The sequence below is a fragment of the Aethalodelphis obliquidens genome, unplaced genomic scaffold (assembly GCF_003676395.1).
Source record: "Aethalodelphis obliquidens isolate GAN/ISIS:26980383/991018 unplaced genomic scaffold, ASM367639v1 scaffold2, whole genome shotgun sequence".
NCBI lineage: Eukaryota > Metazoa > Chordata > Mammalia > Artiodactyla > Delphinidae > Aethalodelphis > Aethalodelphis obliquidens.
In genome coordinates, this window is record NW_020837946.1 from 78,527,598 (window position 1) to 78,546,837 (window position 19,240).

Sequence of the window (19,240 nt, forward strand, 5' to 3'; positions counted from 1 at the left end):
ATCATTTTGTAATGTATAAAAATATCAAATCACAATATTGTACACCTGAAACTAATATAATATTGTAAGTCAATTACACTTCAATTTTTAAAAACTGGGGGGAAAAAAGACCAAAAAGACTATGGGTGGGAGGAAAAGAGTAAAAACAATAGTGGAAAAAAAAAAATCGTGATCAAGGAAGTAAAAACAGTTTACATGTAGGCAGGAAAACATGAACAGAGAAATGTTATACTAGCCTTAAATAATATTCACCTAAATTAATTTCTCTGAGTTTAGAAAATAGCTATCTTCTGTTTACAGCTTCTTCTTGTTTATGCTTTGTCATCTAGAATTAGACTTTTATTCCTAAGTCTAACCCTGCATGAAACTGATTAAAAGGTGTATTACCTTTATATCACTGCTCCACCCAAATTGTAACATACATAGTAGCTTAAAACAACATGAATTTATTATCTTACAGTTCTGTAGTTCAGAAGTCCAATGGGACTCTTTGAGCTAAAATCAATGAGTCAGCAGGGATGCATTCCGTCTGGAAGTTCTAGGGGAGAATCCCTTTGCCTTTTCCAGCTTCCACAATCCTTGGCTCATGGCACCTTTCCTCCATCTTCAAAGTCATCAATGTTGCATCTTTCTGACTTTGCTTCTCTTGTCACGTCTTTTTTCTGACTCTTTTTCTTAAGCCTCCCTCATCCACTTTTAAGGACCCCTGTGATCACATTGGGCCCACCTGGACAATCCAGGATAATATCCCATTTTAAGGTCCTTAACTTAATCACTTGTGCAAAGTCCCTTTTGTCACCTAAGGTAACATATTCACAGGTTTTGGGGATTAGGATGCAGACATCCTGGGAGGGAACACTGTTCTGCCTGCCACAGAAGGTTATATTTAATACCTCATTCTCTGACCACTACCTACTCTCTCTCCAGTGCGTCCCCTTTCATACTCTGATTTGACAATTCTTTGAGCCCACCACTTTTTTTTTTTTTTTTTGAGCCCACCACTTTTTTACTGTCCCTCATTTCCTTACTGTCCTCTCTTCACCCCTTATCAAACTAAATTCCTTGGGTTATCATTGCAATCCCTTCTTACCCATATCCTCTACTCCCTTGCCCCTGTCTTATACTCACTTGGCAAAACTGACCCTGCTGACTCCTGCTCTCTCACTAATCTGTCTTTGTCCTGTGTAGCTGAACATGGCCAGAGGAAAAGAGACTCGCTGACCAATCTCCTGTTAGTCCATACCACAAAGGTCAAATGGACCCTTAATGCTGCTGGTTAATGACCTGCTATTTTCCTAGTCCATTCACTTTCTCGCTTCCCTAGAGGATGTCTTTGTAGGCTGAGTGAGTAGTGCAGCCTACCAGCCCACGACTCCCCATTAGTGTCATGAAGTCCAGCTTATCTCCCTCAAAAACATTTTTTTTAATTAATCTCTGACTCAGTAATTCTACCTCTAGGACCCTATCCCAAATAATTAGAGAGCTGTACAAATACATATATGTCCAAGGATGTTTATTGAAACAATATTTATGAAAACTACCTATAATTCCCACAATAGACAGGCTTACATAAAGTATGGAACAATCATAGCATGGACAGTTTACAGAATACTGTAAATGAAATCATGTTTTTGCAGAATACTCAACGATAGGGGAAAACGTGTACACCATAAAGTTCAGTGGTAAAAAATCCAAGATATCAAATTGTACATAGAGCAGCATTCCAAAATTTGAAATACAAATACATATAGATACATATATACATATACCACAAATCAAAAAATGACTAAAAGAAAAATATATGAATGTTAATGCTTGTTATTTTTATGCAATGGGATTATGGGAGATTTTATTCTCTCATTTAAAGTTTTCTGTATTTTCCAATTTTCCCCAAATTATCAGGTATTGCTTTCACATTTAGAAAAATAATAAATAAATGTTAATAATAATAATAATATAAAAGTGAGATCAAAGGGGCTCCAAAAGATAGAAACATAAATGCGGAATGTCTTTCTTTGCTTTATAAATGGCTAAATCTTCCAGCTAAATAGTTTTTATTTCCAGGAGAGGTAGTACTTGTATTCTTTCCTTGACTGGATTTGGATAGAGGATCCACTGCAACATATTTGATTTGGAAACCTCCTGCTGTCACTGAAGCATCACTTAGAAACTTCAGGGTCATGACATTTCCTGGGGAGGAGGAAGGTGCAAAAGAACCATGATGTTACTCTCCTTCAATTTGGCTGACAATTCAAAGACTCATTCTCATAGGAGAATATAAAAATTCATGAACAGGACTCCCAGAATTCAGAATTAGATTCTCAAGCTGTAGAGTCTGTAGTTTCACTGCCAACTGGGAACAGGACTGTCATATTTTTTCCTGTGGCTCTCCAATCTGTCCTAGAGGAAATTTTGTCTATTTTGTTTTCAGAGGTATTCTTTGTAGAAGGTACATCCATAGAATTACAGGAGAATGGCAGGCAGTTCAAACCATTAAGATATGGATGGATTATTTACTAAATGAGGGCAACAAGCCTTGCATTTGTTAAAAAAAAAAAAAAAAAAAAAAGCCCACAAAGCTAGATCCCTTTACACAAAGCACCTAACTACATTTTACCTGCATTAAAGACCAAAATGTACCAAAACAAAAAATGTTATTGTGTAAAATAAATATAGGAATATTTTTCTTTTTCAGGAAGGAAAGACCTTCTTAATACAGATCACAAATCCAGAATTCATTACAAAAACCCCATATATATAAGATGAAAGACACAGCTTGAAGTGCCTTTCATCTTATTTTCCAAAGCAACACTATGAGTTGGATACTATTAAAATAGTCATTTTTATAGATGAAATTGAGGCACAGAAAACCTGAGTAGCTTGCCCAAGGCCACAGGGTTATAAGTGGCAGAACCAGGTTTGAGTTCAGAGTTCACGCTGTGCTCCACTGTACTTTTCTCAAACTTGAAAGAGTTGTTTAAATTTAAAAAAAAATTTTTTTTCAGATTACTCAACTGGTTAAAATACAAATTGGCACTGTAGGGCTAGTGCTAATTTGGTGACATCTATCCACATCTAAGTGCACATCACCTATGATCCCAAAATTTCACTTCTAGAAATTTACTTTTTAAAAATAAAATAGCACTACAAAATAGAGGTTTAAAACTGTCTGGTGAAATGTTCAATAGCAAAAGAAAGAAAAATAAAAAACAACCACCTTCAGGATGTTAAATATTGGTATATGACAAATTATGGTATCTATTAGGTAGTCATTAAAAAGAATTAGAATGATCTAAATATTATACTCTGACTTGAAAATAGCTCCATGGTTTCCATGTATTGATATATAATGTTTGTATAATACAGGAAGACATCTGGAAGGACGGTCACCACATAGTTATCCAATGCCTTTCTTGGGTGGAGAGAGATGAGAAGGGTGGGCACATTCTTTCTTTACATACCTTTTTTTAAAGTGGTACAGTAATGGGTAATTTTTAGTTTATTTTCTGTTTTTGTTTTTTAATATAAATATCCAGGGGTGAGTAAGTATATATTTAAGAAGAAAACTAAATCAAAATGTTAACAGCATTATGCTTGACTGATAGGATAATACTTTAAACATATTTTATATCTTCTTTTTCTATTACTTTGTATCAATGTATTCTTCCTGCTATTTTGCTAAATCTTTGGCTTTTTATTTAGCTGTGCTCTTTTCTGTTGATTTGTTTCTCTTTGAATAATAAATTGTGTGGGTTTTTCTTTTTTTAGTTCCTTGCAGTTGTGCAAGAAAAACACTGATTTGGTGTTACATTTGGAGTAAGTTTTGTCTGTTTTAAACAAAACAGGAAAAATACTAAGTTTCAGGCTTCTTTTTGACTCTCCCTCTGTTCATTTTGTTTTTATTTTTAAAATAGGATTCTCACCCCACAAATACCTCCTACATCTCATAAATTGTCTTCTTTTAGTTTTCTGTTAACATAAAATATGTTCTCAAGTAAAGAATAAAAGATAAATAAAAAGTTTAACAGATTACTCTTCCTAGGGAGACTGTAACAGAGTAATGAATTAATAAATTTTAAGCATTAATCATTCCAAGACTGAACAAGAATTTCCATCTCTTGTAATGATTCATAAATGAGAATTGCATGCACTGCAAAGCTAGGGTGTGGGACTAATTTTAGCTAGTATTATCTCAGCTTAAGGACTGCTTAGAAATTGCAACTCAATGTAGGTTTGTTGTTTTTAGTTGGAGAAGTATTGTGATAATTTTTTTATGATGTGGAGGAAAAATAGAGCAAGTCAGAATGCCAGGACTTCCCTGGTGGCGCAGTGGTTAAGAATCTGCCTGCCAATGCAGCGGACACAGGTTCAGGCCTTGGTCCAGAAAGATCCCACATGTCGCGGAGCAGCTAAGCCCATGCGCCACAACTACTGAGCTTGTGCTTTAGAGCCCGCGAGCACAACTACTGAGCCCATGTGCCACAACTACTGAAGCCAGTGTGCCTAGAGCCCGTGCTCTGCAACAAGAGAAGCCACCGCAATGAGAAGCCCGCGCACCACAACAAAGAGTAGCCCAGCTCGCGGCAACTAGAGATAGCCCACGTGCAGCAACGAAGACCCAACAGAGGCAAAAATAAATTAATTAATTAATTAATTAAAAAAATTAAAAACAAAAAAAGAATGCCAATTACTGGTGCTGGTGATGAAAATAAAAAGGAAAATGAAGACATCTAAGAAAGTAAAAGTTCTTAGTCAGAGAGTAGCAGTTTGAGGCAATAGCAATGGTATTGCTTATTGAGATAAATGTATGCTGCTACAGGGACATTTCTTGGGGTACATTTCAAGGAACAAAGTCACACAAAATAATTAGCAAGAGGAAAAAGATTTGGAAAACTTTGCCTATTATAGCTAGCCTTTTTAGATTTACTATGCATAATTAGCATAGTAAAAGTTCTCTGACATCTTCTAATAAAGAAACCTGTTTCACATTGTTTAATCCAATATTTCCCAAATTTACTTGACCTTAGAGCCCTTTTCTCATGTAATATCTATTAAAAACATCTAACAGAACTGTGTTCTTCACATGACTCTCTGGGGATTGCTGTACTAATATGAAAATGCAATAAATATGATGTAAAATTTTTTTCAGTGATAGAAGGTATTTTTAACAACTTTACAAATTACTTTAATCCTTTATCAATGAAAAGTTTGGACATTTTATTACCACATTTTATGGGAATTATAAGCTACAGCAGTATTTATGGATTTGCAGATTCAAGACTATCTCAGACTGCATTTCCTGCTAATAACCAGAGTATACATTTTTAGTGCAAGGAGTTGATAAAAGTCATTAAGTATAAATAAGCACTTCTTTGCCTTTCACAAGCTAGCAAGCTATATCTGTCTTCAGCTCTCTCGACTTTAAAAAGTATATAGTAATAACTACTGGGTCCTTCATTTTCACTGATACTGAGAAAGCAAATCAAAGTTTTGTTCTTCAATTTAGAGCCATTACCTGTACTAATGATGTCTTCTGGAAGCTCATCTCCACAGTATCTGAAAGAGAATTTTTTAAACAGAGAGGTCACATGAATGATTATTATATAGCTATTGCAAGTGGCTCTTACTGATAATTGACGTACTTTATTTCCCCTAAGTAATGGCTCATTTTTCTATTATTTTACATTTTATTGTTATATTTATTTATTTTTACTTGAATTTGTAAGAGAGAAGAGGGGTTAAAACATTGTTTGAAATATCCTTCTCACAGCATTAATGAGATTCTTAAGAATTTGTGGCATAACTGTGTGTCTACAAAGCTTTTTGTGTGGTAGACAATTTGAATCTACTTGGAAATTTTTTAAATTTGTTTCTGATTAATCTCATGAAGTTTTCTTCACAGTTAGAGAAGAATGGGTGTATGGCTGATTTAAAAGGGAAAGAATTACGTTGGACCTTATAGACATAAGAGGGTGTGATTTTTATCATGGCTTGAAGGGAATTCCCTTGCACATGATAATATAAAAAGTAAGGGTTTTTATCAGTTTCTAAAACAATGTAATTTATTCCTGAGGGGGAGAAAGTCTATTATAAAGGTAAATCACACAATATAATCCAATAAATAACAAATTAGCCTGTAGATTAAAAAATCATTTATGATTTTATCTAGAGCTGTAATTGACTTCTGAAACTAGGTTTAGAATAAAAATGTTACCTTAATTTCCAAGGTAGGAGGTCCATTCTTTCAAAAAAGACTTTGTTCTTAATTCCTCCAACCCTACTTCTAGTCTTCTTCAAACTATTTCAAAAAACTATATATTTTTTCTATAGTAGTAGTCTCAGCTAAAGAACAAAACAAAACAAAAACCACTTTCCATCCAAAAATTGCTGTTCATTTATGCAACAAATGCCTTTGTTTTTCTTTGTATTTAAGTTACAGATTTCAAAGTCAATAAAAAGATATTGTCTGTCATTTTTAATTATCCCCACTACTATTTTCTTTCATTAAATTACTATTATGGATAATAGAGAATTGATAACTGATAATCTATTGATAATGGATAGTCTAAAATACACATTATTAAGTGGGGACCTGAATACATAAAACACCTTAACTGTACACTCTTTAATTTACAATATTTTGTAAAATGTTGCAAATTTTGTACTGTAAAATTTAAACTATGTTAAAGATATGGATGGGAACACAAAAAAAATGTGTCCCGGCATGTTAAAAAACCCAGGGAAAAATACTGAGGAAAGCAATACTTGTTTTTTATGGCAAAGAAAGTTATTTTTAAAAAGATATCCGTTGTATATTTAGCTAAACTAAATGAGAGAAGGGGCTATAGTTTACTTATTTGCCTTATATCCATAATGCTTAGTACAATGTTTTGTACACAGAAGAAAGGCAACAATTATTGAATTTATAATTATTTTTAGGAGGTTGACAGAAATCAGGACATTTAAAAAACCCCCAAAATTTCCCAACTCATACATCTTCTTTCTCCTGTTAGTCAAATCTTGAGGTCTTTATAAATAGAATATGTAACTAATTGTTACAACTTAACAAATCAAAAAGCAGCTATAACTATTTTAATAAGTAGACATAGCAGCTGACTATGCCTTATTATGAGTAACAGAGCAAAAAAAAAAAGTCATGGTTAAAAAAGGATACTCTGGGGCTTCCCTGGTAGCGCAGTGATTAAGAATCCACCTGCCAATGCAGGGGACACGGGTTCGAGCCCTAGTCCGGGAAGATCCCACATGCTGTGGAGCAGCTAAGCCTGTGCGCCACAACTACTGATCCTGCGCTGTAGAGCCCGTGAGCCACAACTACTGAAGCCCACACGCCTAGAGCCTGTGGTCCGCAACAAAGAGAAACCCCCCCAATAAGAAGCCCGCACACCACAACAAAGAGTGGCCCAACTTGCCACAACTAGAGAAAGCCCACGTGCAGCAACGAAGACCCAACTCAGCCAAAAATAAATAAATGAATAAATTAATTTTTTAAAAAAGGATACTCTGTTGCAGGAGAATAGATAAACTGGAAAATCAATGTTGTAGGGACAGTTGGAGAGAAATAAAAGAAACATCATGCAAAATATCGGATGTTCATTAGCTTCCTGTATGGAGAAACAATACATACCTTCCCACAAAGCCATGGACATCATCATAACTGTCATATATTTCAACATAGTCAGCCAAGCAAGCTGGGTCATCTTCAAGGTCAAAGTCCAAAAAACTCAGGTGAATACGCTGACCATACTTGAGTCTAATGTGCCAGTAGCAGATTTGGTTATCATCATACTCATTTGGGAAGCCTGGAGTTTTAAAAATTTGCTTTGGATCTGTGAAGACACCACCACACTCCTTTGCTGAAAAGGGAAAAAAAAAATGATAAGAAAGCATTTTTAAAAAATGATTCCTACTTTAAAAAAGATATTCATTTCTTAGTGTCCATCTATTTAGTACTTTTTATGAAATAAAAATAAAATGATTTAATATATAGCATCCATAGTATATTGTGTGTAACTGTAGCTGAAGAATAAATGTTTTTTCATTAATAGTTGCTAAATTCTCTAAAATGAACATAGACCACTTGTGAATTTTTTTTTGTTCTAACTTTTTAAAAATTAATTAATTTATTTTTGGCTGCATTGGGTCTTCGTTGCTGTGCGCAGACTTTCTCTACTTGCAGCGAGCCGGGGCTACTGTTTGCTGCGGTGCGTGGGCTTCTCCTTGGGGTGGCTTCTCTTGTTGAGGAGCACGGTCTCTAGGCGCGCGGGCTTCAGTAGTTGTGGCAGGCGGGCTCTAGAGCACAGGCTCAGTAGTTGTGGCACATGGGCTTAATTGCTTCGTGGCATGTGGGATCTTCGAGGACCAGGGCTCGAACCTGTGTCCCTTGCATTGGCAGGGAGATTCTTAACCACTGCGCCACCAGGGAAGTCCCCACTTGTGAGTTTTTTAAAAAGTAAAACAGCAAGAAGGAATAATAATTGTGCTCCTGTTGACATTTTTGCTCTGTTTACGTTTTAAGCATGGGATGCATGTCTTATATGTACACTTAAATGTGTTTTGACAAATACATATGCCCATATTACCAACAGCCCAATCAAGATGACACGGATTTTGTTCTGTGGTGTCACTACTGTGTCTTCAGGGACTCAGACACTTAGAATAATGAGTCCAATAAATTCTGTTTGTAAAATCATTATAGAATATGAAGATCACTTAGGGAATTTGAAGGTCACTCTAATCCAGTTAAAAGGAATAATTTATAATCATTCTATACTCCTTTTACTGGTTTACATTAGCACCTTAATCCTAATACTATTTGAGGATTTGGTGGAGATATCCATGTTGGTTTTTTCAAGTCATTTACCATTTCATAGATTTCTGTCCTGTCCCATAACCTGTTATAAGAACAAACAATCTCTGCCAGAACAGTGATTTTACAGTATGCCTAGAGAGAAAGCTGTGGAAGGGCCCCAGTTAATTTTAATTCCATATCACCTAAATGTCTAGTGTCTTGAAAAAAAGATACAAACTGGAAACTCAAAAATAATCTGAGTGGTGGTGATGGTAGTGGTGACTCTGGATAGCATTCAAAGGTATTTTTTATTATATCAATTAGAGGGTTTTTGTTTTTTGTTTTTTGTTTTGGCTGTGCCACGCAGCCCGCAGGATCTTAGTTCCCCGACCAGGGATCCAACCTGTGCCCTCGGCAGTGAAAGTGCCGAGTCCTAACCACTGAACCGCCAGAGAATTCCCCAATTAGAAGTTTTTTACAAGAATATTCTCCTTGAAAATAACTATTACAATAAAAAATTGTGTTAGAATCCTTCACACCATAGAAGTAAAGGAAGCTTATCACCCCAGGGCAGAATAGGCTCTTAGAAAGGCAAGGAAGTGACAAAAGAGGGTCAGGGATCTAGTCTGAGCTCTGCGTCCAGTCTATACCTCAGTTTCTTCATTGGTAAAATAAATATAGTCATGTCTCTCCTGTTACCTCCCTCACAGGACTATTCTGAGGACAAAATATAAAGGATAGCTTAAGGGTATTATGCAAAGTATAAGCTATTCTTATTGTATTATTAAATATTATATAATACATAGTTTATATGTGCACATAAGCATATACAGTGCCCGCTTTGGGAGTGATTTTCTCTGTCCCATAGCATCCTATCTTTGATGTATATATCATTAGATTAGGAAAAATATTCAAATATTGACCTAACTTGTTTTTATATTTAGCTATATCTATTCAGCTCTGTACTTCATGTTACATATAATTATTGCCTCATCTCTTGCTTACTTAGAAAATGACAGATTTATAAAGCAGCCTGGGTCCCTGAGGACTGACAGCTAATTGGTTAAGAAGTATTCATACAGGAGGCAGTCAGCATCATGCCACACATTCAGAACTCAAATGAGCAAGCTGACTTCTGAACACTTCTGAATGACCCTATTCTTCCTTGCTTCAATCAACTCTAACTTGGTGGTATTGATTAATTAATAATCATTGCTTTATTTTTCTGATACCATAATGATTTTTTTCATTCCAATTATTTTTCAATGAACTGTTCTCCCATTGCTAGTTCAGGTGGCCCCCAGTCCCCTTCAGGTTGACCACATCCTAAATAATCAGTATATCACTGAATCCAAAAGTAAGCTGAGACTTGAGTAAGCACAAGTCTCCCAGGATTCTGTACACACATTCCCAGAGTAAAAAGCATTCAGCCTCTATGAGAAACAAAAGCAGCTTATAAAAATTTGTAAGTTAAGGTGGCATTCTTATAAAAGGGCAATGAAATACTGTAAGAATCTTTCCATTTATACTTCTACATCTTCCTTAGACTTTGACCTTTGGAAATGATTGAGTAGATGCTCAGAGATCCTGGAGTTTATCAAGCAGAAGAATCAGATAATATATTTGGAAATAGAAGTTACTCTTAAGAGTAAAAAGAGAGTTGCCTGTATAAATATATTTAAGAAAAAGGAAGAGAGAAAGAGGAAAAGAAGATATATGAATTATTAACAATGACTAAATATAGAACTAAATATAGTATACTATAGGCTTAAAGTATGTCAAAGTGATTTGAAAGTTATAGTCTATATGAATGCGCGTTATTCATATTTTTTGAATTTTATTTACTTTTTATACAGCAGGTTCTTATTAGTTATCTATTTTATGCATATTAGTGTATATATGTCAATCCCAATCTCCCAGTTCATCCCACCCCACCCCCATTTATTCATATTTTGTCTCAAGTGGGAATAGGTGACAGCTCTAGGAAAAATTCTTTTCTACTTGGAGTATACATTATTGTGAGGTAGAGGTTAGTTGCAAATGTGAGAAACTGTTCTCCAATGGTTAATATTATTAAATAATAAATTCTATAATAATATGCTAGAACTTCACTGTAATCTCCTACTTTGTCATGGACATTCTCTAAGGTAGATCCAAATGGGACACCACCTGAGGATGTTTATGATCATATATATGGGAAATACTTTGTAACATGTTGTAACACTTTGTAATATTATCCTGGGGGAAATACATCCCAAAACAACAGTCTACTTTTTTCTCCAACAGCATGGACCAAGAATTACTGTTTATAGTAATTATAATGTGTTAATTTTCTCTTTAAAGTTTTCCTAGCTGCAATCAACCATGGAAAAAGAATATGAATAAACAGGTACTTACAATAATAACTAGCATATCCAGTATATATTTGTTAAAACAAACCACAGAGTGAGGGTTGCTTAGTTTGGAAGTTTAAAAATTTATGCCCAAAAAGAAATTAGGGGAAAACTTTGTTTATTCTGTCTCCTTTTTCTCATTCTATTAAAGGGATAATTTTGAACAGTTAACATTTGGTAGTACTACTTCTTGGTTTTAGCTAATTAACTGTGACAAGTTTATAATCTTTTTTTTTTTTTTTTTTGTCCTCTGTAATCAGGAAGTTCCCTGGCACAGAAAAGAATTAAGTCGTGATCTCACCTGCCTACTAATTACTGGCTGTCTGAAAGTTACTTAAGCTCTTGAACTTTAGTTTCCTGAATTCTAAAATGGGTATAACAATAAAGTGACAGTGTGGATGAAGAGACATAAGTCAGTGTGTGGCACAGCATAATCATTCTATGAATGGTAGTTGTTATTAATAATTATCGTTACTAAATTGCTCTCTCTCTGGAAGAAGTAGTCATTTCTTTTTACTAAGCTCTTAGTAACCTGTACCTGTTTTTATATAGTATAAAATTATTGTTTTTGACAAACCATGTGGGTTGTAGCAATAAGCATCCCATCTTTCACTTCTGTTCAGACGGACTCCATAATCAATAATACCAGTTTTTCCAAATCCACAGTTGGGCCCTGGCTTCACAATGGGGTATCCAACTCTGCCCTTGGCCATCCACCCAGCAGCACAGATGTGAAATCCTGCAAGAGAATGGAAGGGTAATGGCTTAACTGGTTATTCCCTCAGCTGAGCGAAGGTCATCTCAACCAAGATGGCCCCTTGCAACAGGGACAGTGTCTTAACTGCCCAAATCCACTTCATATAAAAGGGGAAGAACTGTTTTCTTAAAAAATAAAGTTTGAATGTATATAAAAGTTCTTGTAACATCTGACTTTTACTAGGAAATGACATCTTACTTGGAAAAAAAAAAAAAAAAGAAGCAGATGGACTAGGAAATAATAATACCATGGATATGAAAACAATCCAATTTCAGAGCTGGCTTCTTTTCACAAATGACTGAGCTAGTGCCATGAGTTAATTTCTGGAATTACCATCAATACTGAAAAAAATTTTTTCAGATGATAATTTCTCCTTCAGGACCAATTAAGATATCACTAGGGCTTCCCAGGTGGCGCAGTGGTTGAGAGTCCGCCTGCCGATGCAGGGCACACAGGTTCGTGCCCCGGTCCGGGAAGATCCCACATACCGCGGAGCGGCTGGGCCCATGAGCCATGGCTGCTGAGCCTGTGCGTCCGGAGCCTGTGCTCCACAATGGGAGAGGCCACAACAGTGAGAGGCCTGCGTACCGCAAAAAAAAAAAAAAAAAAAAGATATCACCAATATTTTAAAAATTTGAATAGGGATAAAAGTACTCATACATTTCAAACAAAGCCTCAGCCTTGTTTTCCTTACTCAACTTTGGAGGCTGTTTTAATATTTGCCGATGACACCCAAGAACGATTTGACTACAAGTCCCCCATGGCTAGTAATGTCTCTGGCCTTTGTATACCTCATTCCATTTACTGCGTCACACACACAGCCCTAAGGGTATAGACTGAGCAGTCATCTGGGGAGACTTTGGGGCATTTTCGAGAACACCTTTATTTTTGTCTTGGGTAATGTATAATAATAGTATGAGCTTTGCCAGGTATGTTCCTATCAGCAAAGGGATATCTTCAGTGGAGAAGAAAATTCTGAATTAGGGTGGCCTTTTGGATTCTCCTGAAAGTCCAGGAGAGACAGTAGCAACCCGTTTTTTTTAATATAAAGAAGCAAACAGCATTTGTTAATTACTCGGTTTTCACCAGGTGTCCTGACATCATCTTCCCAGTTTCTTTCATCTGGCACCTTACAACTTGCTTATCCTCCTTCTCCTCATAGCTTTTGATCCTAAAGTACAAATGCATTCTCCCACTTAATGTAAAAAAAAGAAAAGGAAAAAATTGAAAATAATTGAAAAAATATCCACTAAATTCACTATTTCTTCTACCAAGTAAATTTCCTTGTAAGACACAACATAGTAGCATCATTTAACAGCTGAGGAAAATGACACACAGACGTCAAGAAGAGATAGAATGATATTAAAAATGAATAGCAATGGCATTAAAATTAATGAGGGGTTTAAATGATATCGAGATAATGATGTCTTCATTTTCTTTTGATGTTTATTTATTAGCTCCCAATGGGGTGTGACCCCAACTAAGTTACTAGTAGTAGGAATTGTCTACCAGCTCTAGGCAAAGAAGATGGGAGAAGCCAGAGGAACTATTAGCAGGGGTAGAGAGAAAAGTCTTAATAAGGGGTTGCAGGGAAGGTGGAAAATTTTTTTTCCAAGGGTGAAAAAGAAGAAGATTATTGTCAAAGCTGTTACCAATTTTTCTGGCTGCCTCTAACTGCTTGTAGGTGGCAAGATGGCCACCTTCATATTCACACACCGCCTTCGCTTCTGCGTAGGTGAGCTTGTACTTGCCAGACCGCGCTTCTCTGTGGTACACGCCTGCTGCTTGTTCTGTGAATTCACAAAATGTCGTCAATGCACTATTATCCATTCTTGTGGAACAAGGAAAATTTTGTGGCCTCAGCTGGAAGATTACATCAGCTATTGTTCCTGCCAAAGGGTTCCCTGGGTCAGCTGCCTTGAGTGGCTAAGTTTTCATTGTTAGAAAGCTTTGGGAAAAAAATATGAATGAGGGGAATTTTGGGGGACATAGATAGAAACTTGAGGCTAAATTATTTTTTGAACTGATAACCTGAAAGAAAGTTTTAACACAACATTGTATTTCTGCATTATCCAAAGGTGATAAAGTTTTGACTTTTTTTTTTTTTTTTTTTTTTTTTGCGGTACACGGGCCTCTCACTGCTGTGGCCTCTCCGTTGCGGAGCACAGGCTCCGGACGCGCAGGCTCAGCGGCCATGGCTCACGGGCGCAGCCGCTCTGCGGCATGTGGGATCTTCCCGGACCGGGGCTCGAACCCGCATCCCCTGCATCGGCAGCTGGACTCTCAACCACTGCGCCACCAGGGAAGCCCTGACTTTTTTTTTTTTTTTTTGACTTTATTTTAAAAACTTGGAAAGGTAAGCAATAGGAAAAGAAAAGGAGTTGAAGGCAAAAGAAACCAATGAAAATTGGCTTACAATGAAGGAGAAAAGTAAGCCAAAATATCCATTTGAGGGAAATGACTAATGCAATATAATCGAGAATTTAGTAAACAAATCAAAAACTGAGGAAAAGTTTAAAGGAATCCAAGGCAAGTAAATATGACATTGAAGAAAAGAAAAATAGATTTAACTACAGCAGAGAAAAAGTGGGACACACCTACCTACCAGTTCCTAAGTTCTTTATCTGGTTTGTCTTTTTCGGTTCACATTTGTTCCCAACGTAGTTCAGATACTGTTAAGTCATACATGAGCTGTCTCCCAATAGATCACTGTTTAAAATGATTGTTTTGAGTTTGGAGTGCATTTTGCCATAGAAACAATGTGAAAAGATTCCCAAGACAATAATCATAACATAGCGCTAACAGTTCTATGTTGACTATCAGATTATTGTTAAGTCTCTGTCCCCTGACCTGTGCAATCAGCCACCATCAAGACCATTTCCAACGAGAACGTATGTTTCTTGGCATGCAGCAAGATATGAATCCAGCAGTATTAGAAATACTGTTCTTTACTCTCTTCCCCAAGCTGAAGTTGACAATGCCACAGTTCAATAGGAGATGCTGCTTGGCATTTTTCTGGACTCCAAGGGATACTGCTCTTATACCTTATATGGAAAAAGCCTGTCATTAATACACAGTACCTTAGTGCATCTGATACTTAGAGGTCAGAGAACACAAGGAACATCAAAGTCATTTTCCCCTTTGAGAGTCACCTACTTCCCAAGTGTCCTTCATAGGACACTTTACACATAGGGTAAAGCCTCATTAACTAAGCTTTTACTCGTTTCCAATTTAGCTGTTTTAAGAACATACCATGAGGTACTTTGATAGGGGCTGGGGATCAAGCCTTATTCTCAAGCAACCTGAGCACTAGTGGGCAATGCAAGTACATCTATTTTGAAGTACAGGGGTACTAAGGCTTTTAGTAGAGAAGGAGATATGTAGTGCTTACTAATGTATTGTGATGGAGATTATTGTTACTTTTTAAAAATGTTAAAACTGTATATGTTCTCTATTTTATTTTATTTTATTTTTTTTGTGGTACACGGGCCTCTCACTGTTGTGGCCTCTCCCGTTGTGGAGCACAGGCTCCGGACGCGCAGGCTCAGCGGCCATGGCTCACGGGCCCAGCCGCTCCGCGGCATGTGGGATCTTCCCAGACTGGGGCAAGAACCTGTGTCCCCTGCATCGGCAGGCAGACTCTCAACCACTGCGCCACCAGGGAAGCCCTGTATCTATTCTCTAAAAGATCTTTATTTGAAAAAATTTTGTAAGAATTATTTTGTCTGCCAAGGTTTCTCAAACTAAGATTTCCGTGATATTTTACTCCAGAAGTAAAAATATGTTGTACTAAAAACACGACAGCAAGCTCCAAATGGAGTCCCTTATGCTAAGCCCCACATCACCAAATCAAGACTTAAGTATGGTTTCGGCTCACCCAGAAATGGAATCTTAAACCAGTCAGTCAGAAATCTGATCACCACCAGTTAGGTCATCTGCCTGATAGACCCCTGCCATCCGCTGAAGGAAAGTAACCTTGCCATAACCAACCTGCTTTTTCACCTAGTAAAACTTCCTTCTGCCTGCTCCCTTCTGCCTATGAAAGTCTTGCATTTTGTACCACTCCTCGGAGCTCCTTTCTATCTGTTAGATTGGATGCTGCCAAATTCAAATGTATTTTTGCTCAGATAAACTCAAAATTTTAAGTATGCTTCAGTTTTTCTTTTAACAGATGTTTGCAGGAAAAAAATAAATTAACAGAAAAAATTTTTTAAATAATTTTAAGTTTTCTTCCTGGTAGTTTTTCTTAAACTTTTGGTACCTCTTAAACTTGTCTAGTAATAAGATAGTAACTTAAATAGCAGAAATGTCTATGCTATAATTTTTAGTTTATTAAATAATTTTAATATTCCACACTGTTCCTGAAAGAGACCCAAACTTCCCATTATTTTGCCTTATGAGTACCCTTGGCATGTGTACTTGACAGTTTTAAGCACACATTTATTTTAAAGTATTTCTCAATTCAGAATTTTAAACTACTAAGATGGTCCTTTGTACAATGAGTCCTAATCTAAAAAATTTCACCTTTCAGAGGAAGTAATAATTTATTAATTTTTCTAGCTGTCATTCACTGAAATTGAAAATCTATTTAACCAGTAACTTCCTTTTCCTTTTAGTAAGTGGTGACACAATACTATGTTGGCTCTGATTTCTATTTCTGGTTCTACAGTGGACCAGTTGTGTGACCTTGTATAAATCACTGCCTGAGCTTCAGTTTCTTCATCTATCCAATAAGAATAATGACAGCTATTTTTTGGAATATATAAACCATAAAACCCATAAGCATAGCTTCTGTATCCTAGTAGGAGCTCATGATAATGTTACTTTTCCCTTCTCCTTTTTTGGATTCAATACAATGGCTAGAAAGAATTGCTTATCTGTACATTTTTTGATTTTCATAATCCGTTTAAGCTAGTTGAAGTCTCTTGTCCTTAAGTGTCTTTTTAAAAAATTACTATCTAAGGAATTAGAGGATATAAGAGTTAAAAATAAACCTTAGGGGTCCCCTACTTCAGACTTCTCATTTTACCAGTATGGGACTGAGACCAAGAGTTTAAAGTGCCTTGTTCTTGATAGTTGCTAGGAGATTCCTGCCTTCTAATTCAACTCTCTTCCCTCCCTAAATAGTTTTCTAATACTACATTGGCCTAACCAACTGTAAACAATTTATGCTAGGCTGACTGATCAATAATTTGTCTCACATTGAAGCATGAAGCACTGTGCAATCACTCCGGGCCTCAAATGTGCAGCATACTATTAACAAACATTTGGGTTTGCTCCTCTCTATCTCTAGGACAGAACTCCTATTGTCTAGGTTTATATTTTGGTGATATACAACATCACTTTAAAAAAAAACAACAACAACTCCAAATTACTTGATCATTAGCAAATTTGACAGCATTTCAAAGTGTATCCATGTGGGTTTAACTCTTACTAGCTTTATGATCATCTTTGTCATTTCTGACAAATAGGTGTATATTTCCCAAGTTTGATAGTGTGCAATGAAAATAAAGAGACTTGCTCATTCCTCTAGTAAATTCCAGACCCCATCTTGGCCAAATGGATTGCACTGTTCAGCATGAAAGCTGTTCACTGGCTCAAACTGAAAAAAGAGGCTGCAAGGCTGTGCATTGCAATCGAGCTTTCTAATGAAATCCGCATGGCTGCAGTTATTACCAGAGAGAAACATGCTGAAAGGGAAAATATTCTATAACTATGTGCTGCTTAGCAAGCATAACATCAAGATCTAGGTTAATTTTGCTTTCTCTTTATTTATTTTATACAAGGATTTGTCAGTTTTCTTCTTGAGCAATTCATATTTTTTTCACTATCAAACACAACAGTGAACATAAAGCAGTATTAATTTGTATCATGAGAATTAAAGCATTGTTTAGAGTACTATATGGGGTATTTTGGGTTTTCTCTATTTAGCCTTTTTTGGTCTGTTGTTTATATTCACAGGTCTATGTCATTCCTTACATTTAACAAAACAAAACAACAAAAGAAACTTTCCTTGTCTAACAAAAGAGGTAGAAAGGTATTTAAATGGACAGCTCAAACAAAAGAAATCAAGTGGTAAGAATGCATCCAGAAATACAAGCTTTTTTCATTTTTTTCTGTATTACAAGCTGGCTTTGTCAAACTAGTCAAAAGATGTTTGGAAAAAGCATGATATACACTACAGGTCAGAGTACATGGAGCAATGATTATAAAATTATTGTGTATTCCAATTTACCTGTTGTAATTCTCTTATGGTTACCTGTTATGAAATCTGACTAGAAATGCATTGAAATGAAAACAAAATAATATATTGGTGGTTTTATTTTGTTAAGGAAACATTCTGCGCTATACCACCACACCTTCTTTGAAAATTTTAAAGCATATTTTCATATGGAATATAAATATTAACCTCTATTTTCTACTGAAAATTTCACTTTATAAAAAGCTATTTTAAAATTTTAGAAGGCAGAAACACTTTTTAAAAAATGATATATGCATTCCAGTATCTATCTTTCCCAAGCATTTTCTTTGAAAACATCAGCCTTGAACAGAAGAGAAAAATTTACAGCTTTGATTCACTTCTCCATGAATTCAAAGAAGCGACTTTCCCAAAAAGAAGCTCATGAGTGAAGTTTCTTACCAAGCCATATGGAGTTATGAAAAATTCCATTTCTGAATCCCCATCCGTGAGCCTCTTCCCACAGCAAGACAAATAAGTAAATTAAGATGATCATATCTCAGTTGTAGAGAAGGAATAGCCTGTTAGGGGCTGCTCGGGATAAATTCCCAGAGCAGAGGCTGAAATGTGTCTGAAACATCTGGTTTCCACATCTTTAAATGGTTTTTCTTTTTTTTTTTTTTTTTTTTCAGCTGTGAGGTCAGCAAGTACTCTCCAATGGCATTTTCCTCTGTAGAGTTACACAATTAACTCACTGTCTGAGGCAAATTCTCTGACTCATTTGCATTGGCAGCCAAAACTAAGGATATAGAATGATCATCTACATTTTAAAATTCACTTACTTTGAAAGGGGATCATTTATTCTATCTGTCATGGACACTTTTCTCTTAGGAAGTTTGTTTAACTTGGTGCAGATTCAGCAGTGGTTTCAAAACAACAAAAGAAAGACACCAGTAGGGATTTTAAGAGAAACCCTGAATATCTTATTTGCAGTAAGGCAATTATGCGGTATGGGATTTGGGGTTAAACACTTGAACTTGACCCTGGTGATGTTACTTTAGTTTTCCTTAAACATTGCCAAGCTTGTATAGAAAGTTTGAAAC

General features: G+C 36.0%; 1 protein-coding gene and 1 long non-coding RNA gene across 3 annotated transcripts in view; one reads left to right on the forward strand and one right to left on the reverse strand.

The window, feature by feature from the left end:
• Nucleotides 1-19,240, forward strand: part of LOC113633355 (uncharacterized) — a 91,727-nt gene that overhangs the window by 22,773 nt on the left and 49,714 nt on the right. The gene's annotated exons all lie outside the window — the stretch shown is intronic.
• Nucleotides 1,017-18,787, reverse strand: TNFAIP6 (TNF alpha induced protein 6). Of its 2 annotated transcripts, XM_027131430.1 has the most exons (6): nucleotides 18,600-18,787; nucleotides 13,612-13,749; nucleotides 11,780-11,941; nucleotides 7,646-7,874; nucleotides 5,516-5,556; nucleotides 1,500-2,190 (listed from the first exon to the last, which is right to left on the reverse strand). In XM_027131430.1, the coding sequence occupies exons 1-6, from the start codon at nucleotides 18,691-18,693 to the stop codon at nucleotides 2,021-2,023; spliced, it is 834 nt and encodes a 277-aa protein (XP_026987231.1). In that variant the 5' UTR covers nucleotides 18,694-18,787; the 3' UTR covers nucleotides 1,500-2,020. The 2 variants fall into 2 exon arrangements, with proteins under 2 accessions (XP_026987239.1, XP_026987231.1); XM_027131438.1 differs by lacking the exon at nucleotides 13,612-13,749 and having other exon boundaries at nucleotides 1,017-2,190; nucleotides 18,600-18,773.

Bases quoted from the DNA above. Each gene is read 5' to 3' on its own strand.
- TNFAIP6 (XM_027131430.1), bottom strand. From the start codon at position 18,693: ATGATCATCTTAATTTACTTATTTGTCTTGCTGTGGGAAGAGGCTCAC. The intron at 11,942-13,611 runs GTAACAGCTTTG...ATTCTCTTGCAG, and splicing joins AGAGGCAGCCAGAAAAATTG to GATTTCACATCTGTGCTGCT. The intron at 7,875-11,779 runs GTTTGTCAAAAA...TTCCCTTTTCAG, and splicing joins TTATTGCTACAACCCACATG to CAAAGGAGTGTGGTGGTGTC.